General features: G+C 47.5%; 1 protein-coding gene across 5 annotated transcripts in view; it reads left to right on the top strand.

Annotated features, from left to right (window-relative positions):
- The window catches only part of LOC122471433 (Snf2 related CREBBP activator protein), a 36,278-nt gene extending 10,261 nt beyond the window's left edge, over positions 1 to 26,017 (top strand). For 2 of the 5 annotated variants that reach the window (XM_043560024.1, XM_043560023.1), the window contains exons 13-34: positions 92 to 269; positions 1,054 to 1,190; positions 1,418 to 1,587; positions 1,703 to 1,895; positions 3,526 to 3,662; positions 3,754 to 3,940; positions 5,413 to 5,582; positions 5,985 to 6,250; positions 6,459 to 6,743; positions 7,224 to 7,388; positions 7,661 to 7,846; positions 8,065 to 8,331; positions 8,671 to 10,139; positions 14,817 to 15,082; positions 15,219 to 15,421; positions 17,803 to 17,972; positions 18,099 to 18,295; positions 18,390 to 18,504; positions 18,690 to 18,809; positions 22,384 to 22,578; positions 22,735 to 22,818; positions 22,930 to 26,017. In XM_043560024.1, the coding sequence (XP_043415959.1) occupies positions 92 to 269; positions 1,054 to 1,190; positions 1,418 to 1,587; positions 1,703 to 1,895; positions 3,526 to 3,662; positions 3,754 to 3,940; positions 5,413 to 5,582; positions 5,985 to 6,250; positions 6,459 to 6,743; positions 7,224 to 7,388; positions 7,661 to 7,846; positions 8,065 to 8,331; positions 8,671 to 10,139; positions 14,817 to 15,082; positions 15,219 to 15,421; positions 17,803 to 17,972; positions 18,099 to 18,295; positions 18,390 to 18,504; positions 18,690 to 18,809; positions 22,384 to 22,578; positions 22,735 to 22,818; positions 22,930 to 25,620 (7,851 nt within the window). In that variant the 3' untranslated portion in view covers positions 25,621 to 26,017. The remainder of the gene's footprint in view (positions 1 to 91; positions 270 to 1,053; positions 1,191 to 1,417; positions 1,588 to 1,702; positions 1,896 to 3,525; positions 3,663 to 3,753; positions 3,941 to 5,412; positions 5,583 to 5,984; positions 6,251 to 6,458; positions 6,744 to 7,223; positions 7,389 to 7,660; positions 7,847 to 8,064; positions 8,332 to 8,670; positions 10,140 to 14,816; positions 15,083 to 15,218; positions 15,422 to 17,802; positions 17,973 to 18,098; positions 18,296 to 18,389; positions 18,505 to 18,689; positions 18,810 to 22,383; positions 22,579 to 22,734; positions 22,819 to 22,929) is intronic. The other 3 variants (XM_043560026.1, XM_043560025.1, XM_043560027.1) reach the window with 3 other exon arrangements.
- The last annotated feature ends 23 nt before the right edge of the window (positions 26,018 to 26,040 follow it).

Raw genomic sequence — 26,040 nt, 5'->3', positions numbered from 1 at the left:
CCCCAGCTTCTGTTTTCTCTTATCTTGACTTTGCTGTTTCTCAGCGACTGATACCTCATTTCTACCCTGATGCCTCTCTCCCTCCTACCAGGTGAAGACCCCCATTCCCTTGCTCCTGCGGGGCCAGCTCCGAGAGTACCAACACATTGGGCTGGACTGGCTGGTTACTATGTATGAGAAGAAGCTTAATGGTATTCTTGCTGATGAGATGGGGCTAGGCAAGACAATCCAGACCATCTCCCTACTTGCCCACTTGGCCTGTGAAAAAGGTAACAAGGCAGGGCCTTTCGTCTTGGGCTGCTTGGCCAGCTCCCTGCAAAGCTTGTTTAATGGTGACCCTAGCTGCAGGATGGTAAAACACTCACTGTTTTGCTGCTGTCCTAGTAGCTTCATTGACTCTGGTTAGTAACTATAAAGATGTTAGCTTAAGTGCTAGGATTCTTAGGAAGGACCATCACGACAGAGTGGTCAGGGTTATACCTCAGGAACCAGAACAGAACCCCAAAGTTTGGGGCACCTGGGTGGCTTAGTTGGTTGAGCGTCTGACTTCGACTCAGGTTATGGTCTCGTGGCTTGTGAGCTTGAGCACCATGTCAGGCTGACAGCTCAGAGCCTGGAGCCTGCTTCGGATTCTGTGTCTCCCTCTTTCTCTCTATTCCTCCCCGCTCATGTTCTGCCTCTCTTTCAAAAGTAAACAAACATTAAAAAAAAAACCAAAAACTCCCAAAGTTATATTTCCTTACCATCTCTCATTCTTTTTTTTTTTTCTTTTCCTGCTTAAAATCTAAGTTTATTTTGTTTTTTTAACTGGAGGTGTAATTGACATACAACATTATGTTTCGGGTATACAACATGATTTTTTGATACCGGTGTGCATGGTGAAGTGATTAGTACAGTAAGTCTCGTTAACATCCACCACTACACGTAGTTAACAAAAATTTTTTTGTGTGTGATGAGAACTTTAAGATTTATCCTCTTAGCAACTTTGAAATATGCGATCCCTTATTAACTATAGTCACCATGCTGTACATCTCTCATTCTTTTGCTAAACAGGTAACTGGGGTCCCCATTTGATCATTGTCCCCACCAGTGTGATGCTGAACTGGGAGATGGAGCTAAAACGGTGGTGCCCCAGCTTTAAAATCCTCACTTATTATGGAGCCCAGAAGGAGAGGAAGCTCAAGCGGCAGGTTTGCCCCTCCATGTGATCACTTCCCCCTGAATGATTGCTCTTTTACTCTTAGGCCCTTTCCTCAGAGGAGCTTTTCCCCCTACCCTTTCTGTTGCTCCCTTCTGCTTCTGGGACTTTGTCTTTCTCTCAGTCTGATTTATGTTCCTTGAGGACCTTAGCATATCTTCCCTTTCTCCTTTCTTTTCTTTTCACCCCACTATCTGGTGCTTTCTCCTAATACCTTAGGGCTGGACCAAGCCCAATGCCTTCCATGTGTGTATCACGTCTTACAAGCTGGTGCTGCAGGACCACCAGGCCTTCCGCCGCAAGAACTGGCGCTATCTCATTCTGGATGAGGCTCAGAACATCAAGAACTTCAAGTCGCAGCGTTGGCAGTCATTGCTCAACTTCAACAGGTAGAGATGGAAATGGGGGTTTGTAGGAGGGTTGACTTGACCTGAAGGGTGGGATGCTTGGAAGGTTGGGACCTTGCTGACCATTTTCCCTCTAATTTCCTCTGTTTCTTTGCAGCCAGAGACGCCTACTCCTCACAGGAACTCCCTTGCAGAACAGCCTCATGGAGCTGTGGTCTTTGATGCACTTTTTGATGCCCCATGTCTTCCAGTCTCATCGCGAGTTTAAAGAATGGTTCTCTAACCCCCTAACTGGCATGATTGAGGGCAGCCAAGAGTACAATGAAGGTCTAGTCAAACGTCTCCACAAGGTAGGGCCTATAACAGTTTGTCAGGGGTATTGGGAATAATGAACGAAGGGCAATACCTAGAAAACCTTTATGGAGAGAAAGTCAGTGCTGGGCTAAATTCACTGTTGTCAAGTGACTAACCAATGCCAAATTGAGTGGCCTCATTTTAGTCATCATTTTACCTGTTTTTTCCTAATGGTGATGTTTCTGTCTTTATTCTCTGAGTAGAATGACACTGCTGATCAGTCATTGCTTAGATTTTTTCCTTGCTGGGCTTTCTTCAGCTTTCTTCGGGATCTCTTTTTTCTTTGTTTTTGTTTGTTTTCTTTTTTTCTTTTGTCTTCTCTGGCTCCTCTTCCTTTGTCCAGCTTTTAATATTCTCAATATTGTCTCAATAACATCTCAATATTCTTATTTTTATTTTTTTCTCAATTGACATATCTTAAGGCCTAAAGATCCTCCGTGTATTTTTATTCTCATGACTCTCTATACCAGTCAACTTGTATTTAAATTTGACTTGATTTCTTTAATTGAAAGTTTCTCTTGAACTCATTCTGTTCTAAGTCAAACAACTCAAGTCTTATAACCTACTATATCTACTCCATGTTGTTCAATCATACCATCATTTTCGTAAATTAAACTAGAAACCAAAAGGTTGTTTTCAGTTATATCTCTTTCTTTCATTTTATTCCTATTTTTCATTTCTTCCATAGCAATTTAAAGACTATGTCCTGGGGCTCCTGGTGGCTCAGTTGGTTGGGTGTCTGACTTTGGCTCAGGTCATGGTCTTGTGGTTCATGGGTTTGAGCCCCACATCAGGCTTCATGCTGGTGATGCAGAGCGTGCTTGGGATTCTCTCTCTCTCTCCCTCTCTCTGTACCTTCTCCACATTCCCTTTTTTGAAAATAAATAAATGAACATTAAAAAAATTAAAAAAAAAAAGAATAAATACATATAAAGACAATGTCCTCTCCGGTTCTACCTCTTGGGATTTTCAGATTTGCCTTTTGTTTTCTATGGTGTAGTCACTGCCACAATTTTTGTTTTCAGCTTCTCTCCTGGATTTACTTTCATAATATTGCAGATTTATAGTTACTCCTTGAAGTGTAATTTGAGCCATCCTTCTTTCAGAGTTAGTTGCTCTGCCCTCATTGTTTTTGTAATAACTTTTTAAAATTTTTTTTTAATGTGTATTTATTTTTGAGACAGAGAGAGACAGAGTATGAACGGGGGAGGGTCAGAGAGAGAGGGAAACACAGAATCTGAAACAGGCTCCAGGCTCTGAGCTGTCAGCACAGAGCCTGACGCGGGGCTTGAACTCACGGACTGTGAGATCATGACCTGAGCCGAAGTCAGACGCTTAACCGACTGAGCCACCCAGGCGCCCCTGTAATAATTTTTTTAAGGTTAGTGTCGTCATCATCGTCTTTATGCATATCTCCTTCAACAGGTAGTAAAGTTCTGGGAAGAGGGCTTACTTTTGACTCATCTTTGTGTGATTGGTTCCTGGCATGCTTCATGGCTTCATGAGTGTTTACTGAAGGGCTAAGCCAGTGCTCTGCTGGTCATCAGGCCAAGACCCAGCTAGAGGGGCTAGGTTGGGGCTCAGTGCCCATTTTCTCCTGTCAGCCACCTGCTTATTTGCTTTTAGGTTTTGCGGCCTTTTTTGCTGCGCCGAGTTAAGGTGGATGTTGAGAAGCAGATGCCTAAAAAATATGAGCATGTTATCCGCTGCCGGCTCTCCAAGCGCCAACGATGTCTCTATGATGACTTCATGGCACAGACCACGTAAGGGAGGACAGAGGGTGGGCCCTGTGATGCTGTGTTAGAACAGATGTGACTGTCAGCGTGCTCCATGTATTTTTTTCCTCTCTCCCAGAACTAAGGAGACACTAGCCACAGGCCATTTCATGAGTGTCATCAACATTTTGATGCAGCTGCGAAAAGTCTGCAATCATCCAAACCTGTTTGACCCTCGACCTGTTACCTCCCCCTTCATCACCCCAGGAATCTGCTTCAGCACCGCCTCTCTGGTGCTAAGGGCCACTGATGTCCATCCCCTCCAGGTAAGTAGTTGCTCCCAAGATAATTGGCCCTATTCCAATCCTGCATCTTTTTCTTTAGGCTGCCGTCCGATCTTTTGCATCCTTACCTCCCTGTAATCTCAGCACTATTCCCTCAGTTTCATTGTTTTCTAGCTGTGTGATTTTTGGGCAAGCTAATTATTAATCTCTAACCCTAAGTTTGCTTGCCCTTGAAAGTACTGATTACAAGGTCTATTATCTGTGGTATGTTTGTGAAAATTGTGTTAATGTTTTTGGAAGTGCCTAGCATATTAGTAATACTTACAATGTTTTGTTTTCCTGTTCCTTTCCCTCTTTTTGGTTGCTTCCCCCCCCCAACATTTGGTTTTGTTACGGTAAAATACACAACAGGTTTTACCATTTTACCCATTTTTAAGCGTATGGTTAGTGGCATGAGTACATTCACATTATTATACAACTACTGCCACCATCCAACTTCAACACCTTTTTGATCTTTGCAGATTGAAACACCATACACACTAATAGTAACTCTGTATTCTCCCCTTTCCTCCAGCCCTTGGCAGCCACCATTGTACTTTGTAGAAGTTTGACTATTAAATAGAATCATATAGTATTTGTTCTTTTGTGACTGGCTTATTTCTCTTAGCAAAATGTCTTTCAGGTCCATCCACGTTGTAATATGTGTCAGAATTTGCTTCTTTAAGTTGGATAATTCTGTATCTTTGTGTATCTATGTGTAGTCACACATATGTGTGTGTATATATATTGCGTTTTGTTTATTTGTTTATTCATCAAGGGACAGCTGGGTTATTTTCATCTTCTCATTATTACAAATAATGTTACTGTGAACGTGGGTGTACAAATATCAGTGTGAGTCCCTACTTTCAATTCTTTTGGGTACATACCCAGACATTGAATTGCTGGATCATATGGTAGCTTTATTTTTAATGTTTTGAGGAATTTCCATAGTGTTTTCCATAGCGCTTTCTCCATTTCACATTCCCACCAGCAGTACACAAAGGTTCTAATTTATCAATATCATTGCCAGCACCTTTTATTTTCTGTTTTATTATAATAGCTATCTTTTTAATGGGTGTGAGGTGAGGGTACCTCCTTGTGGTTTTGATTTGCATTTCCCAATGATTAGTGATGTTGAGCATCTTTTCATGTACTTACTGTATATTTCCTTTGGAGAAAGGTCTACTCAAGATATTTGCCAATTTTTTAATTGGGCAATTTTTAAATTACACTTAGTTGAGTTGTAGGAGTTCTTTATATGTTCTGGATATTAACCCCTTATGAGGTACATGATTTGCAAATATTTTGTCCCATGCTATGGCTCGTCTTTTCACTCTGTCAATAGGATCCTTTGATGCAGTGCAGTTTATCAGTTTTTTTTTCTTTTGTTGCCTGTGCTATTGGTGTCATATCCAAGAAATCATTGCCATATTGGTCCCTTTGACACCATGCTTTTGTGTTCCTTCTTGTACCAGCGGATAGACATGGGTCGGTTTGATCTTATTGGCCTGGAGGGTCGTGTCTCTAGATATGAGGCTGACACATTTCTACCCCGGCACCGCCTCTCCCGCCGGGTACTGCTAGAGGTGGCTACTGCTCCTGACCCCCCACCCCGGCCCAAACCAGTCAAGATGAAGGTCAACAGGTACCAGGGCTGAGGGATAAAGGGATGGGTTCCTAGAAAAAGTGGCTAAAGCTGGCTGGGGGCAGAAATTGGGGTGGAAAGGAGAGAGTTGGAGGCTAGGCTGGAATGTTTATGTGGGATTGATGCAAAATACTGTGAAGGATTTGGGGGAGAGAATAACTAGAAGAGGGAACTGGGAGGGGCCCTCATGTTTGTCACTGATCTTTCTCCATTTCTTTGCTTGGTGCTTTTCAGTCATCTCAAGTTTTTTTCCCTTTTTCTCCTTTGTGTCCTTTCCCTTTACCCCCTTTGCTTTTGTTACCTTGTCATATATTTCTGCCTCATTTTCCTTGTTCCTTTTTTTTTCCCCTATACCTTATTCTCCTTCTCTCCCTACCAACCTTCTTCTTTTTGTCCTCATAGGATGCTGCAGCCAGTGCCCAAGCAAGAAGGCCGGACAGTGGTGGTGGTCAATAGCCCACGGACCCCCCTGGGCCCTGTCCCGGTCCGACCCCCTCCAGGCCCTGAGCTCTCCACCCAGCCCCCACCTGGCCCAGCCCCCCCAGTGCTGCCAGCACCACTGATGGTGTCAGCCTCGCCTGTTGGGCCCCCACTTATTCCGACATCGCGGCCTCCTGGCCCCGTTGTGTTGCCTCCACTGCAGCCAAACAGTGCGCCTCTGCCCCAGGGTGAGTTACCAGGAGGCTAAGATGCTGGGGAGTACCTCATGTATATTATTCAGATTGGGGAAGAAATAATGAAATTGGGAGTGATGAGGAAGCTGGATTGGAGATAGGTGTGCTGTTTGATGGGTTGGCAGCGTGCATGGAGGCTTTTGGGAGCAGGCTAAGGCTCTAGTTAGGGTATATCTGACAGGTGTTTGCTTTGTGTCTACAGTGTTGCCATCCCCCCTGGGGGTCCTGAGTGGGACCTCAAGGCCTCCTACACCAACCCTGTCCCTAAAGCCAGCCCCACCTGCTCCTGTTCGCCTAAGCCCTGCCCCACCTCCAGGCTCATCCAGCCTGTTGAAGCCTCTGACAGTGCCACCGGGCTACACTTTCCCTTCTGCCGCCACCACCACCTCTACCGCCACAGCCGCTGCTCCCACCACGGCAGTGCCGACGACTACTCCTGCGCCACAGCGCCTCATCCTGTCTCCTGATATGCAAGCTCGCCTGCCCTGTAAGTTCTCAGGAGTCTGTGAGTGAAAGACTTGAGATGGCAGGGAAGGTTTATGTGCCACAGGGTTGGAGAAAAGCCAGGAGATGTGAAAGAAACTTTTAGGTAGCTAATGTACATAAAGCATTTTGCCATATGCTGGAAATTCATAAGTAAGAGCTGTCGAGTCCTGAGGCTGAAAAGGGAGATGACACAGAGATGTGTAAATTGTGATAAACCTAGCAGCAGAAAGTTATTTGAGGTAAAAGAGCAGCACAGAGTTGGGAGTGGTGATAAACTCAGCATGGTGGCAGACCATTAGAGGACGTAAAGGAGATTGCTAGGCAAACAAGTGGGATTAGAAGGAGTCGCACATCAAAGGCTGAGTTTGTTGGAACCTGATAAATTGAGGGGGAGGACTGGAGGAATTGGAGGCTTGTGCCTCATCAGGTGAAGGGGCATTAGGATGACCCTTGTTTACATTAGACTCTTTCTTTGTTCTAGCAGGCGAAGTGGTCAGCATCGGGCAGTTGGCCTCACTGGCACAGCGTCCAGTGGCTAGTGCAGGGGGAAGCAAACCTCTCACCTTCCAGATCCAGGGCAACAAGCTGACTTTGACTGGTGCGCAGGTGCGCCAGCTTGCTGTGGGGCAGCCCCGCCCGCTGCAAAGTAGGTAAAACCCACCCCCTGTCCTGCCTTTTTTCTCCACTTCCTTGTCTCTGTTTTTGTTGCTCTTTTCAAACGTCAGCCTTTATGTTTCTTTCCCTAGCTTTTGGTGGGTGGGGCCCAGGGGAATGTTTGGAAGGGGTCTTTTGAAAAAGGGATGAGGTCATTCTAGAGAAGTTATCCCCTCTCTGTTTTTTCCTTTTCCTCTTGCCCTTGCCTCTACCCTCCTCAGGCTGATAGCTGCTTCTCTTTCTTTCTCTCTTCCCTTAACCCAGGGAATGTGGTGCACCTGGTGTCAGCAGGGGGGCAGCACCACCTCATCAGCCAGCCTGCCCATGTGGCTCTCATCCAGGCCGTGGCCCCGACCCCTGGCCCCACCCCTGTCTCTGTGCTGCCTTCTTCGACCCCCAGCACCACCCTTGCCCCCACTGGCCTCAGCCTTCCGCTTGCTGCTAACCAGGGTGAGGCGCCTGGCCTTCCTATTTACTTAGCCCTTGCTGGCCTTGGTCTTTTCAGGCATGCCCTGGGCTACTGTCTGTCCAGCCTTCCCTCAATGTTGTTTTCCCTTGTCAGTATCTCCAGTATCTGTCTGCTGCCCTCTCCTGCCCCTGGACTTCTTCCATCCTTTGGGTCTCTTGTTTCTTTTCTACCTTCCCCTCAATGTAGCTTCCTCTTGCAGTGCCACCAACCATGGTGAATAATACAGGCGTGGTGAAGATTGTAGTGAGACAGGCCCCTCGGGATGGACTGACTCCTGTTCCTCCGTTGGCCCCAGCACCCCGGCCTCCAAGCTCTGGGCTTCCAGCTGTGTTGACTCCACGCCCCACGTTAACCCCTGGCCGGCTACCCACACCTACCCTGGGTACTGCCCGAGCCCCTATTCCCACGTCCACTCTGGTGAGGCCCCTTCTCAAGCTGGTCCACAGTCCTTCGCCTGAAGTCAGTGGTGAGTCCAGGTGGCTTAAGAGCAGATGTTTTTGCCAGGAATGGAGATAGGGTGGCCCCGAGGGGTTTCTTAGTCACAACAGATTCCTTGTTTAACAGCATACTGACTTGCTTTGTAGTAGGCCCCAGAACTAGGCTGCTGAGCCCTTGCCTCATTTTAGAATTTACTTCTTAGAACATTGGAGGGAAAAGAAATGTTAAATTGTCAGATTCCTTGAATCTTTGACTTCATGGTGTGGGAGTGAATGTTTTCTGGGAAACATGTGAAGTGTGGGGGTAAGGGAAGAGATAATAGGGCAAGAAAAGAATTCTGGGGCTAACTCATGCTCTGTCTCCACAGCTTCAGCACCCGGAGCTGCTCCCTTGACCATCTCTTCTCCTCTCCCCGTGCAGTCCCCACTCCCTGGGCCAGCTTCTCCAATGCCGGTTCCCAATTCCTCTCCCCTTGCTAGTCCTGTGTCCTCTACGGTCTCCATCCCAGTGTCATCTTCACTTCCCATCTCTGTCTCTACCACGCCTCCTGCCCCGGCCTCAGCTCCACTCACCATCCCCATTTCGGCCTCCTTGCCTGTTTCGGCCTCTGGCCCGGCTCTGTTGACCAATGTGACTCCAACACTGGCACCTGTTGTCTCAGCGACTCCTGGACCTCCCTCTTTGGCACCAGCTGGGGCTTCCCCATCAGCGTCAGCTTTGACTCTGGGTTTGGCCACAACTCCATCCCTGTCTTCATCTCAGGCAACTGGTCACCCTCTGTTGTTGGCTCCAGCCTCTTCACATGTTCCAGGGTTGAACTCAGCCATGGCCCCAGCATGTTCACCTGTATTGGTACCAGCTTCTGCTCTGGCCAGCCCTTTTCCGGCAGCACCAAATCCAGCTCCAGCTCAGGCTTCCCTTCTGGCTCCAGCACCTTCTGCATCTCAGGCTCTAGCCACCTCTCTGGCTCCCATGGTGGCTCCACAGACAGCAATCCTGGCTCCTTCTCCAGCTCCTTCTCTGGCTCCTCTTCCAGTCCTGGCCCCATCGCAGACTCCGGTTCCAGTTCTAGCTTCTTCATCTACTCCAGGAACTCCTTTAGCTTCAGCTTCTTCACTGGTGCCAGCCCCAGCTCCTGTGTTGGCTCCATCATCAACTCAGACTATGGTACCAGCCCCTGTTCCGTCACCTCTCCCAAGCCCGGCTTCTACACAGACACTGGCCTTAGCCCCAACTTTAGCATCCACCCTTGGGGGCTCATCTCCATCTCAGACCCTCTCTTTGGGAATGGGGAACCCTCAGGGGCCTTTTCCAGCTCAGACATTGTCATTGACTCCAGCGTCATCCCTAGTACCAACTCCAGCCCAGACACTGTCTTTGGCACCAGGACCACCACTGGCTCCATCTCAGACGCTGTCTCTGGCTCCCCCTTTGACGCCAGTTTCTCCAGTGGGCCCAGCCCCAGCTCACACTCTGACTTTGGCTCCGGTATCATCATCTGCTTCACTCCTAACCCCAGCTTCAGTGCAAACATTGACCTTGAGCCCTGCCCCAGTTCCGGTGCCCACCTTGGGTCCAGCTGCAGCCCAGACTCTGGCGCTGGCCCCAGTCTCAACACAGGCCCCAGCTTCCCAGGCATCTTCCCTTGTGGTTTCGGCATCTGGCGCTGCTCCCTTGCCTGTCACCATGGTATCCCGGCTGCCTGTTCCCAAGGATGAGCCTGAGACACTGACGTTGCGCCCTGGTCCCCCCAGCCCTCCTTCCACTGCTACCTCGTTCAGTGGTCCCCGGCCTCGACGCCAACCCCCACCACCACCTCGTTCCCCTTTCTATCTGGTAAGTTTTATTGCCTCAAAGGAGAGGGAAGGCAGTTGGGTTTCTTTGGAGTGTTGGTAGAGTGGATGGAATAGAATAATGTCATTTTTATCTTGGTAAATTACAAAGCCTAGTTTTGTAAACCTGATGCTTGAGTGTGCGGTTGGACAAGTCCCTGGGCCTGTACTCTTATCTGTATAATGGGAATGATAATCCATATTCTGGCATGGTGGCTCAGTTGGTTAAGCATCTGACTTTGGTTCAGGTCATGATCTCACCATTTGTGGAGTCTGGCCCCACATCGGGCTCTGTGCTGACAGCTCAGAGCCTGGAGCCTGCTTCGGATTCTGTGTCTCCCTCCGCCCCTCCCCTGCTTGCACTCTTGTCTCTCTCTCAAAAATAAACATTAAAAAAATAATAATCCATATTCTGCCTTACTCAGAGGGGTACCTGAGGACCTAATGTGCCTTTATTTATTTATTTTAAATACTTTTAAAATTTGTATTTATTTTGAGAGAGAGATAGCATGTGCACAAGGGAGGCAGAGAGAGAGGGAGAGAGAGAATCCCAAGCAGGCTCCATGCTGTCGGTACAAAGCCTGATGTGGGGCCTGAAGTCAAAAACCCATGAGATCATGACCTGAGCCAAAATCAAGAGTCAGATCCCCAACCAACTGAGCCACCCAGGTGCCTCCCTAATGTGCTTTTACAACTATGAATTACCTATATGTTCAAGGCTGTCTTGTTATTATTGGTCTTTTTGGTACTTGCTCACTGTTGAGTTAGTGTTGGCATCTAATTGCCCCATCTTATAGATGAAGAAACTAGCCCACTATATGATGTTATAAATTATAAAGGTTACATGAGTTGTGAAAACTCGTATGTGCTGACTCTGTTGCTTTCTCCTTTCCACACAGGAGGCATTCCCCAGAGATAGACTTTTTTGGTTGCTAGAACCATTGTGTTTATTAAGTATTTGAATTTCTGAGGGAAGTCATGGAATACAGTTCCCTAAAGATGATCCTCTGAGTGATGGTCATGTTTTTGTTTTTTTTTTTTTTTTTTAAACCTTCACGGTGATTAAGTGGGCAATAAGAGAACTCTGTTCCCTGTCCTTTCATGAGCTTTGTGATAGCTGTTTTTTTTCCTGTCATATGTATGGTTCTGTATATGTTTGGTTAAGTTCAGCTTACAGTTCAAATGAGAGTAAATAACACGGGAACTAACAGGAAAAAAGATCTAAAAAATCATTCCAGGCCTTCTTTGTCTTTTTCTTCTTTTCTTCCCTTTTTTTTTTTTGTTTTCTTTTTTTAAGTTTATTTATTTTGAGAGAGATGGAGTAGGGAGGGACAGAGGGAGGGGTAGAGAGAGAACCGCAAGCAGGTTCTGCGCTGTCAGTGCAGAACCCACTGGAGGGCTCGAAGTCACAAATTGTGAGATGATGACCTGAGCTGAAATCAAGAGTCAGAGGCTTAACCAACTCAGCCACCCAGGTGCCCCTCCCTTTATTTTCAGAGCTGCTTCTTATTCTTTGCCTTAGCCCCAGTCGCCCACTCCATCAGTGCCACTGACTCCACCTTTCATCTTTTTCTAATGCTGTCAGGTTGGTCTGGCTTGTTCAAAGTAGAAGAGAGCTAGATTCTTGCCCAAGGGTGGTAACCCTATGGTCTATGTTAAATTTTGTTTGCTCTGCAAGTAGGTAGAAGCTTAACGCTTTTTTTCTTTAAGCAGCTTGAGATAAAGATTACATACCATACAACTAATCCACGTAAAGTGTACAGTCTAGTGGCTTTTAGTATATTCACATACGTGCAACCATCATTGCAGTCAACTATAAAACATTTGCATGTTCCTAAAAAGAAACCCCACACCCTTAGCCATCATCTTCCAGCCATTCCATCTCTCCTAACCTTTGGCAACCATTACTTTCTGTCTCTTTAGATTTGCCTGTGGAGTCGTATGGTGTTTGGTCTTTTTGTGACTAGCTTTTTTCATTTAGCTTAGGGTTTTTGGGGTTCATCCACATTGTAGCATACGTTGGTACTTCCTTTTTTTGTTGTTGAATAATATTCCATTGTGTGGATATACATTTAATATGTCTATTCATCAATTGATGGGGTCACTTGGATTATTTTTACATTTTGGCTCTTATGAATAATACTGCTATGAACATTCATGTGTAAGATTTTGTGTCTTTCATATGCTTTCAGTTCTATTGGATGTATGCCAGGAACAGAATTGCTGGGTCAGATAGTAACTGTGTTTAACTGTTTGAGGACTACCAAACTGTTTTTCAAAGCAGCTGTACCACTTTACATTCCCACTGGCAGGATATAAGGGTTTCAGGTTCCCCACATTTTTGCCAACGTAGCTATCCTAGTGGATGTGAAGTGGTATCTTGTGGTTTTGATTTGTGTTTTCTTTCTTTTAAAAAAAACAAATTTTTTTTTTTAACATTTATTTATTTTTGAGAGACAGAGAGAGACAGCATGAGCAGGAGAGGAGCAGAGAGAGAGGGAGACAGAATCTGAAGCAGGCTCCAGGCTCCAAGCTGTCAGCACAGAGCCCAACATGGGGCTCAAACTCACAAATTGCAAGATCATGGCCTAGGCTGAAGTTGGATGCTTAACCAACTGAGCCATCCAGGCACCCCTTTGATTTGTGTTTTCTTTTTTAAGCTTTTTTTTTTTATTTTTTTTTTCAACGTTTATTTATTTTTGGGACAGAGAGAGACAGAGCATGAACGGGAGAGGGGCAGAGAGAGAGGGAGACGCAGAATCGGAAACAGGCTCCAGGCTCCGAGCCATCAGCCCAGAGCCCGACGCGGGGCTCGAACTCACGGACCGCGAGATCGTGACCTGGCTGAAGTCGGACGCTTAACCGACTGCGCCACCCAGGCGCCCCTGATTTGTGTTTTCTTAATCGCTATCTCTAATGATGTTGAGCATCTTTTCAGTGGTTGGCCCTTGTGTATCTTCTTTGAAGAAATGTTAGATATTCAGATCCTTTGCATTATTATTATTTAAAAAAAAATTTTTTTTTTAACGTTTATTTATTTTTGAGACAGAGACAGCATGAATGGGGGAGGGTCAGAGAGAGAGGGAGACACAGAATCGGAAGCAGGCTCCAGGCTCTGGGCCATCATCAGCCCAGAGCCCGACGCGGGGCTCGAACTCACGGACCGTGAGATCGTGACCTGAGCTGAAGTCGGACGCTTAACCGACCGAGCCACCCAGGCGCCCCCCTTTGCATTATTTTTAATTTTTTTTAATGTTTATTTTTGAGGGAGAGAGTGCAAACAAGAAAGAGGCAGAGAGAGGGGAAGACACAATTTGAAGCAGTCTCCAGGCTCTGAGCTGTCAGCATAGAGCCTGATGCAGGGCTCGAACTCATGAACTGCAAGATCATGACTGAGCCAAAGTTAAGCCAAAGAATGTTTAACCAACTGAGCCACCCAGGCACCCCTGATTTTTATTTTTTAAATTTTTATAATTTTTTTGAATTACTTTTTTTTTTTTTTTTTAAGTAATGTCTATACTCAACGTGGTTTTGAACTCAAGACCCTGAGACCAAGTGTCACATGCCCTACTGACTGAGCCAGCCAGGCACCCCTGACCTTTTTAATTGGGTTATTTTATTTTATTTTATTTTATTTGAAAGAATTCTTTATATATTCTGAATACAAATAGCTACTCAGAAATATGATTTGCAAATGTTTTCTTCTTTGCTACTACTCTTGAGACCCTGGCCTGTTCTGCTAGGATGCTTTCCTTTTTCACTTTGATCACCAGGAGCCAAGAGGTCAAGTTTAAAGGGAATAGTCAAGAAGGGAAATTTGGCACACTACTTTTATTCAGGACTGTCTGCTAGGATCCAGCCTCCTTCATCTGTTCATTCTAATAACAACTATTTATTGACAGCCTACTAGGTGCCAGATAACAGCTAGATAGTGGGTGAGAATAGCAAAATCAAATATGTTTTGTGTTAATATGGGGCTACAGTTTCGTGGATAGAAAACATTAATCAAAGAATCATACAAATGTGGTAAGTGCTGCAGGAAAGAGTTGTGTCACAACCTGTGAAACCGAAAACACTAGTGATGGGGAAGAACTGGATCAAAGTTCTATAGATTTCCTATCTGCCAGGGCACTCCCCTTTTCTCTCTTAGGGTGATGATACCTAGATGTCTTATTAGCTGTTGCCATCCTACCCCATTCCAGTCTGGCCCTTGGCAGAAACCTGCCATGGATTTGATTAGCCCCTCTGTGTCCTGGTCAGGAATTTGAGGAAGGCTTTTAATAATTGTTTTGGATCCACTTCGAGGAAGTAAATTAACTTGAGTGTTGCAGAGTTATTTAAGAAAATTCCCAGAAATCCTCTATTTTATAAGCTTGTTGGATATGCAGGTCTTTATTTTAAATATTCAGGCATTCTGCTTTGGTAGCATACAAGGGAAGATCAGTTTTTTCTTGCAGAGAAGTTACTTCATTTAACCTTATGAGAGGTATAACATTCATTATTGACAACTTGGAAAACCACTAAAAACATAACGTAATTTTGAGTCTTACAGTTTACATCAGTTATGGTTAATTCGGGGAGGAATGGTCAGGTTTTCTGTGAGGATACTGATTACTTTTTCTGTGTGTGTGTGTGTGTGTGTGTGTGTGTGTGTGTGTGTGTGTATTTTTCCTCATCCCAGGACTCTCTGGAGGAAAAGCGGAAGCGGCAGCGGTCTGAACGCCTGGAACGGATTTTCCAACTTAGTGAGGCTCATGGGGCCCTGGCACCTGTGTATGGGACTGAAGTCCTGGATTTCTGTACCCTGCCCCAACCTGTTGCCAGCCCCATCGGCCCTCGTTCTCCTGGCCCCAGCCACCCCACCTTTTGGACTTATACCGAGGCTGCCCGCCAGGCTGTACTGTTTCCCCAGCAACGACTAGACCAGCTGTCAGAAATCATTGAGAGGTTGGCAGGGCTAAGTGTTAATGGGAAGCGGGTCTTGGGGCCTCTGAGTGGATGTAGTGGTTAGGGCTGGTGAAGGTGCACTTCTGGGGCCTTTCAGAATTCCACCTTTTATACTGCTTGCCTTCTTTCTTCACAGGTTCATCTTTGTCATGCCTCCTGTGGAGGCACCTCCCCCTTCCCTGCATGCCTGCCACCCACCTCCTTGGCTGGCCCCACGTCAGGCAGCCTTCCAGGAGCAGTTGGCCTGTGAGCTCTGGCCCCGGGCTCGCCCCTTGCACCGTATTGTGTGTAACATGCGCACCCAGTTCCCTGACTTGAGGCTCATCCAGTATGATTGTGGTAAGTTCATTGTCCAGTGAGGATCCCTTGACCTCTTCCCCTCTTTTAGTAGCGATACTGCTACTTCAGAGAGCTGCTGTACATGAGTCTTTGTGAATTTCATTAAACATTAGACAGTTGTTCAGGTTATGCTTATAGGCAAGACAGAGAAATGTAGGCCTTTATGCTATCTATATTCTTGGCATTTGTGAATTTGATGAAAGTTGAAAATGTGTGCTAACTCATTTATTCATTGATTCAGTGATTATTTTGTGAATATCTGTTGTATTTTGCTAACCATTTGGGATACAGTGACAGATAAGATAGTACAACAGAGTTTTCAGATTCGTGGGGAAAGGTGTGTGGTGGTACAAGACTGCATGGTAACCAGTTTTTCTTTTGGGAAAACACAAGGAACTTTTTTCTTGGTTTTGGTTAGGATGCATTTGACTGCAAGTAAGAGAAAACCGACCAATAGTGGCTTAAACCACAAGGACATTTAGTGTTTACTTAATGAGAAATTCTGAGAATAGTGGTATATGACTGGCTCAGCTTACTGGTGTTTTCATGGACCCAGGAACCTTCTGGTCTTTCTCCATTGTTTATCATCCTTAGCTTTTATCTTTGTAGTCTCATGTTTATTTCTTAATGGTCTTACCATGGCTGCCATAACTCCAGGGAGCACAGCAATGCTTTGAGCAAGAAGCAGGGGTTGAGACAAAGACTCTAAGCAAGTTTCTCTTTTTGGGGGGGTGGAGGGCCGAGTTCTCCCCGCTGACTGTGCTTCACAACTCATTGGCTTGAATTGGGCCATTTGCCCATCCCTAGATTAATCACTAAAAAAAGGGAAATGGCAAAGAGGAACTGTGGCTCATTTAGACCAATCATGATTTATCTTTTAGGATTGGTTGGGGCTTTCTGGGATCAAGGGCTCTCTGCCAGGTGTCCACAGTGTTAAATCAGGTTCTGTTAAGCAAGAATGTCTTTTGGACACAGGAGTGAATTGTTTCTGCCACAACGCTGCAGAGATATTTCTTAATTTTATAAAAAAATGTTCATTGGGGCGCCTGGGTGGTTCAGTTGGTTAAGCGTCTGACTTCAACTCAGGTCATGATCTCATGGTTTGTGAGTTCGAGCCCTGCTCTGGGCTCTGTGCTGACAGCTTGGATCTTGGAGCCTGCTTCAGATTCTGTGTCTCCCTCTCTGCCCCTCCCCTGCTCATTCTCTCCCTCTCCCTCTCCCTCTCTCTCCCCCTCTCCCTCTCTCTCCCCCTCTCCCTCTCTCCCCCTCTCCCTCTCTCCCTCTATCTCTCTCTCTCAAAAATGAATAAAAGTGTTTATTCACTTTTGAGAGTGAGAGCACAAGCAGGGGGAGAGAGAGAGAGGAGAGAAAGAGAATCCCCAGCGGACTCCTCGCTGTCAGTGCAGAGCTCCACAAAATGTGAGATCACAACCTGAGCCAAATCAAGAGTTGGACGCTTAACGGACTTGAGCCACCCAGGCGCCCCTTAATATGCCTGTAGTAACGTTTTTTGGGAATTTCTTAAATGCTTTAGAACATCAGACAACAAAATTTTTATCAATGTGTACTCAAACATTTTATTTTTTTAATATTAAAAAGTTATTTTTAATGCGTGTTTTTGAGAGCGGGAGAGACAGAGCATGAGTGGGGGAGGGACAGAGAGAGAGAGAGGGAGACACAGACTTGGAAGCAGGTTCCAGGCTCCGAGCTGTCATCACAGAGCCTGACGTGGGGCTCAAACTCACAGGCTATGAGATCATGACCTGAACTTAAGATGGGTGCTTAACTGACTGAGCCACCCAGGCGCCCTTCGATAAATATTTTAGTAAAAAAAATAATTTTGTAACGTATGAACCCATTTAGAGTAGATCAATTGAAAGTCTATTAAAAGCATTCAAAATGATTAATCAGAAATGTTATAGAAGTTAACTTTTATGTTTGATGGGAGGTTTAACTAGATAACCGCATAAGATCCTCTCTCCCTAGTTCTGATCTCAGTGCTCTTCAATCCCTGTATGTTAGCCATGACTGCCAGCTGGTGTTGTTGACATTTGTCCTATAAATCTATCTGTTTCAGCTGGCATAATTCATTGTAGTACCTAAGGATTGTAGTACCACCATTGAGGATTCCTTTTTTTCCCCCATGGGTCTGTATGTTATCCTACCTCTGGTTAGACCCAGAGAAATTAGATCCAAGAAAGGAGCAGACTAAAGAGGGGACTCCTTAAGGGAAGAAAATAAAGTTAAATTTTTGATCTCCTAGGCTAATTGAAACCCTGGCCTAAAGCTTTTATTATCTTTCAACTACAACCTTTCAGTACTAAGTGTTCTCCCTATTCCAGCTTATAGCAAATTCCCTGTACCCGTTCATATTTCTTTAGGGAAGTTGCAAACATTGGCAGTGCTGTTGCGACAGCTCAAGGCAGAGGGCCACCGGGTGCTCATATTCACCCAGATGACTCGAATGCTGGATGTATTGGAACAGTTTCTTACCTACCACGGCCACCTCTACTTGCGTCTGGATGGGTCTACTAGAGTTGAACAGAGACAGGTAACCCAGGCATCTGTAGCCCTCAAAGGCTTACTTCAGCTACTGTCTCCCAGAAGGGGCCCCACTAAGCTTTGGGTCTGTTTTTGGGCCTCTGTCTCCTAATACTACCTTTTTTTTTTTCTCTAGGCTTTGATGGAACGATTCAATGCAGACAAACGCATATTCTGCTTTATCCTTTCAACTCGGAGTGGGGGCGTGGGTGTAAACCTTACAGGAGCAGACACTGTTGTTTTTTATGACAGCGACTGGAATCCCACCATGGATGCTCAGGCCCAGGATCGCTGTCACCGGATTGGCCAGACCCGAGATGTCCACATCTACAGGTATTGCCTAGTTTTCCCTCATGTTGTATCCTCTTTACTGATAGGGTTTTATTAACGTATTTGGCTATTTACACATGCCTTCATCACTCCCTAGACTCATCAGTGAACGGACAGTGGAGGAGAACATCCTAAAAAAGGCAAATCAAAAGAGAATGTTGGGAGACATGGCCATTGAGGGAGGCAACTTCACCACAGCCTATTTTAAACAGGTACTAAGATCTTCCAGCCTATGAAGGAGAGAATTGCTTCTGCTTATTAAAGAGGATGCTTTGGCCTCTACCTGCCTTTTCAACTAGTGGCACTTATGACTATTTCTAAGAGCTGTTATCTCATAGTTGTAGACCGGGGCCCAGCATTCTATTGGCTGACACTTCTTCCTCTGTTCTCTCCAAAGCAGACCATCCGAGAGCTGTTTGATATGCCCCTGGAAGAGCCACCTGGCTCATCTGTACCCTCTGCCCCTGAAGAGGAGGAAGAGACTGTGGCCAGCAAGCAGACCCATATCCTAGAGCAGGTGAAAAAAGAGTGGGCAATCTATAGAGCAGAGCTAATAGTTATGATGTCTATGATTTCTCAGCCCATTGAGCTTTTGTAGGGGGAAAGGACGTTTTTGCTGCTTTCCAGATTACTGTTGACCTTTTCTTTCTTTTTTTCATTTTCATGTTTATTCATTTTTATTTTTGAGAAGAGAGAGAACATGGGCAAACAAGAGGGGTAGGTAGAGAGAGGGAGAGAGAGAATCCCAAGCAGGCTCCTTGCTGTCAGCACAGAGCCTGATGCAAGGCTTGATCTCACAAACCATGAGATCATGATCTGAGCTGAAAGCAAGAGTCGTAAGCTTAACCAACTTAGCCACTCAGGCACACCCCTACTGTTGGCCTTTGATGGTTGGGAGTAGATTGTTTATTGGTTCACAAGATTTCATAGAAAAAAGGCTTTGGACTCCTCAGTTACAGGTTTGAATTCTAACAGTACTTGTTAATAATTGTGTTTGTTAAGTCAAGTGTGTTTAATCTTATGAGTCTCACTTTCCACTTTTTGAAAGTTAATGAGAAGGAAGTAACTGAGGTTTAAATGGCATAATGGATGTAAGAAGTGCTTTCTATGTGGTGTAACCTCTTATTTTTCAAACACCAGTGCATAGTAGAATCACTTGGAAAGCTTTTTGGTTTTTAATTTTTTTTTAATAGGCTCTACACCCAACATAGGGCTTGAACTCATGACCCTGAGATCAAGAATCACACATTACACCAACTGAACCAGCCAAGTGCCCCAAAAAACTATTTTATTTTATTTACTTTTTTAAAAAATAATTTATTTTTTAATTTTATTTTATTTTATTTTTTTACATTTATTTATTTTTGAGAGAGAGAGACAGAGCACAAGCAGGGGAGGGGCAGAGAGAGAGGGAGATACAGAATCCGAAGCAGGCTCCAGGCTCTGAGCTGTCAGCACAGAGCCCGACACGGGGCTCGAACCCACGGACCGCGAGATCATGACCTGAGCCGAAGTCGGACGCTCAACCGACTGAGCCACCCAGGCGCCCCAAAATAATTTATTTTTAAGTAGGCTCCATGCCCACTTGAATGTGGGGCTTGAGTTCATGATCTTGACATTAAGAGTCTCATGCTCTACTGACAGAACCAGGCAGGTGCCCCTGAAGAGCTTTTCATTTAAAACTGTTTTTATTATTATTTTTTAAATATTAAAAAAATGTTTTTAATGTTCATTTATTTACTTCTGAAAGATAGTGTGCTCGTGTGCAAGCGTGGGAGGGATAGACAGAATCCCAAACAGGTTCTGTGCTGTCCACACAGAGCCTGACATGGGGCACAATCTCACAAACCATGAGAACATGACCTGAGCCAAAGTCAGGAGTCAGACACCTAAGCCACTGTGCCACCCAGGCGCCCCTTAATATGTTATTTTTTTTAATGTTTTTTTTTGTGAGAAAGACACAGAGTGTGTGGGGGGGGGGGGCGGGCAGAGAGAGTGGGAGACACAGAATCTGAAGCAGGCTCCAGGCTCCAAGCTGTCAGCACAAAGCCTGATGTGGGGCTCCAACGCATGAACTGTGAGATCGTGACTTGAGCCAAAGTCGGACGCTTAACTGACTGAGCCACCCAGGTGCCCCAATATGTTCTTTTTTAATGTTTGTTTTTTTTTGAGAGAGTGCATGCATATAAGTAGAGGAGTGGGAGAGGGGAAGAGAGAGAAGGAAGACAGAGGATCAGAAGCAGGCTCTGTGCTGACAGCAGAGAGCCCAATGTTGGGCTTGAACTCACGAATCATGAGATTATGACCTGAGCCAAAGTCGGACACTCAACTGACTGAGCCACCCAGGCGTTCCCCCCTCGGCTCCCTGAGAGGTTTTTAAAGGATTGATTCCTGGGACCCCATCTCAGAATATACTAAGTTGTGATTTTGGGGGGCAAGGGCTGGGCATTTGTATTTTTTCAGAAGTAGTAGAGACCATGGAGATGTTTTTTCCCTACCAAGTGCCTTGCCCTCATTGCTGAGCACACTCTAGGTTGCATCTCTTGGTGACTTTGGTATGAGTTTCCTGGATATTCATTTCAAGGAAAAGACAAGATGTGGTAGTGTGTTGTCAAGATGGATCTTGAGGCAAAGAAGAATTGGGGGTTTTTGTGTATTTAAAGCTTTCTGGGGGCACCTGGGTGGCTCAGTGGGTTAAGCGTCTAACTTTGGCTCACGTCACGATCTCACAGTTCACAACTTCAAGCCCCGCATCAGGCTCTGTGCTGATAGCTCAGAGCCTGGAACTTGCTTTGGATTCTGTGTCTCCCTCTCTCTGCCCCTCCCCCACTCATGCTCGCTCTCTCACTCCTCTCTCTCTCTCTCTCTCTCTCTCTCTCTCAGAAATAAACATTAAACAAATAAATAAATAAAAACTAAAGCTTTCTGGGACTTTTTTTTTAAGGTTTACTTACTTTGAGAAAGTGAGAGATCACCACTGGAGGAGGGGCAGAGAGAGAATTCTAACACATCCTACACAATCAGCACAGAGCCCGATGTGGGGCTCGAACTCACAAACTGAGATAATGCATGACCTGAGCCATAATCACTTAACTGACTGAGCCACCCAGGCGCTCCTCTGGGACTGCTCTTTAAAATTATTTTTATTCTGGGGCGCCTGGGTGGCGCAGTCAGTTAAGCGTCCGACTTCAGCCAGGTCACGATCTCGCGGTCCGGGAGTTCGAGCCCCGCGTCAGGCTCTGGGCTGATGGCTCGGAGCCTGGAGCCTGTTTCCGATTCTGTGTCTCCCTCTCTCTCTGCCCCTCCCCCGTTCATGCTCTGTCTCTCTCTGTACCAAAAATAAATAAAAAACGTTGAAAAAAAAAATTAAAAAAATTAATAAATAAAATTATTTTTATTCTTATTATTCACGTATTTATCTTGAGTGAGAGTGCACATGCACAAGCAAGGGAGGGGCAGACTTAAGCAGGCTCCATGCCCAGCGTGGAGTCCAGCTTGGGGTTCAGTCTCAAAACCATTAGATCACAACCTGAGCCAAAATCAAGTTGGACCCTTAACCACTGAGCTGCCCGGGCCGCCCTGGGACTTTTTTTTTTCTCTAGATGTTTATTTTTGAGAGGGAGAGACAGAGGGCAAGTGGGGAAGGGGCAGAGAGGGACACAGAATCCAAAGCAGGCTCCAGTCTCCAAGCTGTTGGCACAGAGTCTGGCGTAGGGCTCGAACTCATGGACCACGAGATCGTGACCTGAACTGAAGTCGGCCACTTAACTGACTGAGCTGCCCAGGCAGCCTAGGATTTTTTTTTTTTTTTTTTTTTTTAAAGGAGATCTAAGGCTGACTTGAATGGAAAAGGAAGCAGAGCTAGAGGTTTCTAAAAACAGTTCGTCACTGGTGGGCCACCAAGTCAAATCTGTTTCATCCTATGTGGAAGTACTGCATTGCTTTGGTAACTCTGAGGGCCCAGAAGAGAGTTGAGTTCTGTTGTAAACCTGGTTTGGTGTAAACTTGGCTTCAGATTCTTGCCAGAATCGAACTACAGGATATAAAGTTCTTTAATTTTTGTGGTTTTTTGCTTCCCCACATCCTTGCAGGCACTGTGTCGGGCAGAGGATGAAGAGGATATCCGTGCGGCCACCCAGGCCAAAGCTGAACAGGTGGCTGAGCTTGCAGAATTCAATGAGAATGATGGATTTCCTCCTGGTGACGGAGAGGAGGCCGGCCGGCCTGGGGCTGAGGATGAAGAGATGTCCCGGGCTGAGCAGGAAATTGCTGCCCTTGTAGAACAGGTCAGTGTCGGACCCACTAGTTCTTAACCTCACCCTTCTCAGCTTCTTCCTCTGGACCTTGTGATCCTCCTCCTATCTTCCCTGGTGAAAATAATCAAGGGTGATGGGCCCTGGTTGCCAAGTCCCTGTGTTCATCACTGCTTCTCCTTCCCACAGCTGACCCCCATTGAGCGTTATGCCATGAAATTCCTGGAAGCCTCACTGGAGGAGGTGAGCCGAGAGGAACTCAAGCAGGCAGAAGTGAGTATTTCTAGGGGGTGAGGATAGAAGTGGGAAGTTGCTTCTTTCTAACCAGTCCCAGTCTGCTTGCCTCCCTCTGACCACCCACTGTGCGGGCTCTGTTGTTGGTAGGAGCAAGTGGAAGCTGCCCGCAAGGACCTGGACCAAGCCAAGGAGGAGGTGTTCCGCCTACCCCAAGAGGAGGAGGAGGGGCCAGGGGCTGGGGATGAGGTTTCCTGTGGGACTGGTGGAGGCAGTCACCGGCGCAGTAAGAAGGCCAAGGCCCCTGAAAGGCCAGGGACTCGCGTCAGTGAACGTCTTCGTGGAGCCCGGGCTGAGACTCAAGGGGCAAACCACACTCCTGTCACATCCACCCATCATACCCGCAGCACTTCCACACCCCCACGCTGCAGCCCTGCCAGGGAGAGAGTTCCCCGGCCAGCACCTAGGCCTCGACCCACTCCAGCTTCAGCTCCTGCTGTAATTCCTGCCCCAATCCCTGTTCCAATCCCTGCCCCAATCCCCATTTCAGCCCCAAATCCAATAACCATGCTTCCTGTTCATATCTTGCCTTCTCCTCCACTTCCCCCTTCACAGATTCCTCCCTCTTGTTCTTCTGCCTGTACCCCTCCTCCTGCCTGTACACCTCCGCCAGCTCATACTCCACCTCCAGCCCAAACCTCTCTCTCAACTCCTTCTTCCCCTCTCCTGCTTGGTCTACCTTCTGTGCCCGTCTCCCCCCCAGTCACCAACCTCCCCTTGGGCTTGGGGCCTGAGACAGAACTATGTGCACAAGCATTGGCATCCACCGAGTCCCCAGAGCTGGCTGATATGGCCAGTTCCGAGACTTCCCCACTTACTCTTGTGCCCCCTAAGGATCTGTTGCCAGTTGCTGTTGAGATCCTGCCTATGTCAGAGAAGAACCTTTCTCTCGCCTCTTCTGCACCTAGCCCAACCCTGGAGGCTGACAGCGTCCCCAACGGTCAAGAGCAGGAAGTGCCAGAGCCTGCTGAGGGGACCATCCTCACAGTGCTGCCTGATGGTGAGGAGGTGCCCTCCTGTCTGAGTGAGAGCAATGGGCTGGAGCTCCCACCTTCAGCAGCATCTGATGAGCTACTTCAGGAGCCGTTGGAGGCTGACAAGAGCTCAGAAGAGCTGGTGGAGGCCCAGACCCCAACCTCCAGCCCAGAGAAGCCACAGGAACTTGTTCCAGCAGAGGTCACAGCCCCATCAACCTCATCTTCGGCCACCTCCTCACCTGAGAGTCCTTCACCTGCCCGGCCCCCTCGGCGTCGCACCAGTGCTGATGTAGAAATTAGGGGTCAGGGGGCTGGTCGGCCAGGGCAGCCTCCAGGCCCCAAAGTGCTTCGCAAGCTGCCGGGACGGCTAGTGACTGTGGTAGAGGAAAAGGAACTGGTGAGGCGACGGCGACAGCAGCGGGGAACTGCCAGCACCCTAGTGCCTGGGGTCTCTGAGACTGGTACCAGCCCGGGAAGCCCATCTGCCCGCAGCATGTCGGGGCCAGAATCCTCACCTCCCACCGGTGGGCCCTGTGAAGCTGCTCCCCCATCCACACTGCCCACCCCAACCCAGCAACCCTTCATAGCTCGCCGTCGCATTGAGCTGGGGGTAACTGGTGGGGGCAGCCCAGAGAACGGAGAAGGGGCACTTCTTGCCATCACCCCTCCTGCTGTGAAACGTCGGAGGGGGAGGCCCCCCAAGAAGAACAGGTCTCCAGCAGATGCTGGGCGAGGGGTGGATGAGGTACCTTCATCCACCTCTAAGGGAAAAACCAATGGGGCTGACCCAGTCCCTGGGGCTGAGACCCTTATTGTTGCGGAGCCTGTCCTGGGACCCCAGCCTAGTCCTGGGTCCCAGCCTCTTGGACCCCAGCCAATTCACAGACCCGAGCCCATCATCCTATCACCTGTGGAGAAAAGAAGGCGTGGGCGGCCCCCTAAGGCACGAGATTTGCCCATTCCTGGGACCATTTCCTCTCCAGGGGATGGCAACTTAGAGAGCCGGACACAGCCACTCCCGCTACCACCTCCCCTGCCACCACTCCCACCACTCCTAGCCTGTCCCACTGCTACTGTCGCCAACACTGTCACCAATCTCACCATTTCAACATCCCCACCCAAGCGGAAACGGGGTCGACCTCCCAAGAATCCACCATCACCTCGGCCCAGCCAGCTCCCTGTCTTGGACCGTGACAGCTCTTCTGTCCTCGAGAGCTGTGGATTGGGGAGGCGGCGGCAACCCCAGGGCCAGGGGGAGAGTGAGGGTAGTTCCTCTGATGAGGACGGAAGCCGCCCCCTCACCCGCCTGGCCCGCTTGCGGCTTGAAGCAGAGGGAATGCGGGGGCGAAAGAGTGAAGGGTCCATGGTGGTGGCTGTAATTCAGGATGACCTGGATTTAGCAGATAGTGGGCCAGGCGGGTTAGATTTGACACCTCCTGTGGTCTCGTTAGCTCCAAAACTGCGCTCTACCCGGCTGCGTCCAGGGTCTCTAGTTCCCCCACTAGAGACTGAGAAGGTGCCTCGCAAACGGGCAGGGGCCCCAGTTGGCGGGGGCCCTGGGCTGGCAAAGCGGGGCCGCCTACAGCCCCCGAGTCCCTTGGGACCTGAGGGTTCTGTAGAGGAGTCTGAGGCTGAAGCCTCAGGCGAGGAAGAGGAAGGGGATGGGACCCTACGTCGCCGGCCTGGCCCCCGTCGACTTGGTGGGGCCACCAACCAAGGGGACCAGCGTATCCTGCGCAGCAGTGCCCCCTCCCACCTGGCTGGCCCTACCGTTAGTCACAGAGGCCGCAAGGCCAAGACGTGAGTGGGCTGCCCCTCCACCTGGGCTTTCCGCCATGGCCCCTCTCCCTCCACAACCAGGCCTGACTCTGTTAACCACTACTTGAAGTCTTTTGAGGGGGAAAGCCTCCAGGGAGACATAGGGGCCTTCTCCCTTCTTTCCACCAAAGTAGGGGGTAGGCAACTGGTTGTCATGGAAACGGGGCTCTTCATATACCCCCTTCCCTTCCACCCCACAAGGCTGGGCAGTGTTAAGGGTGGCAAGATAGTCTCTGTCCCCACCCCCTTGTACTTGATTCCCCAGCTATCTTTCACAGCCCCCACCTTTAGGGGAAGGGGGAGGGGCTTCTTCTCTACCATGAGTTTTTTTTTTTTTTCTTTTTTTTTAAGAAGAAAAAATAATAAACTTAGTTTCTGTATGAGCATCCGCGTAAGGAGGCTTCTG

The sequence above is a fragment of the Prionailurus bengalensis genome, chromosome E3 (assembly GCF_016509475.1).
Source record: "Prionailurus bengalensis isolate Pbe53 chromosome E3, Fcat_Pben_1.1_paternal_pri, whole genome shotgun sequence".
NCBI lineage: Eukaryota > Metazoa > Chordata > Mammalia > Carnivora > Felidae > Prionailurus > Prionailurus bengalensis.
The sequence above is the reverse complement of the archived record's forward strand: the minus strand, read 5'-3'. Positions and strand labels throughout refer to the sequence as shown.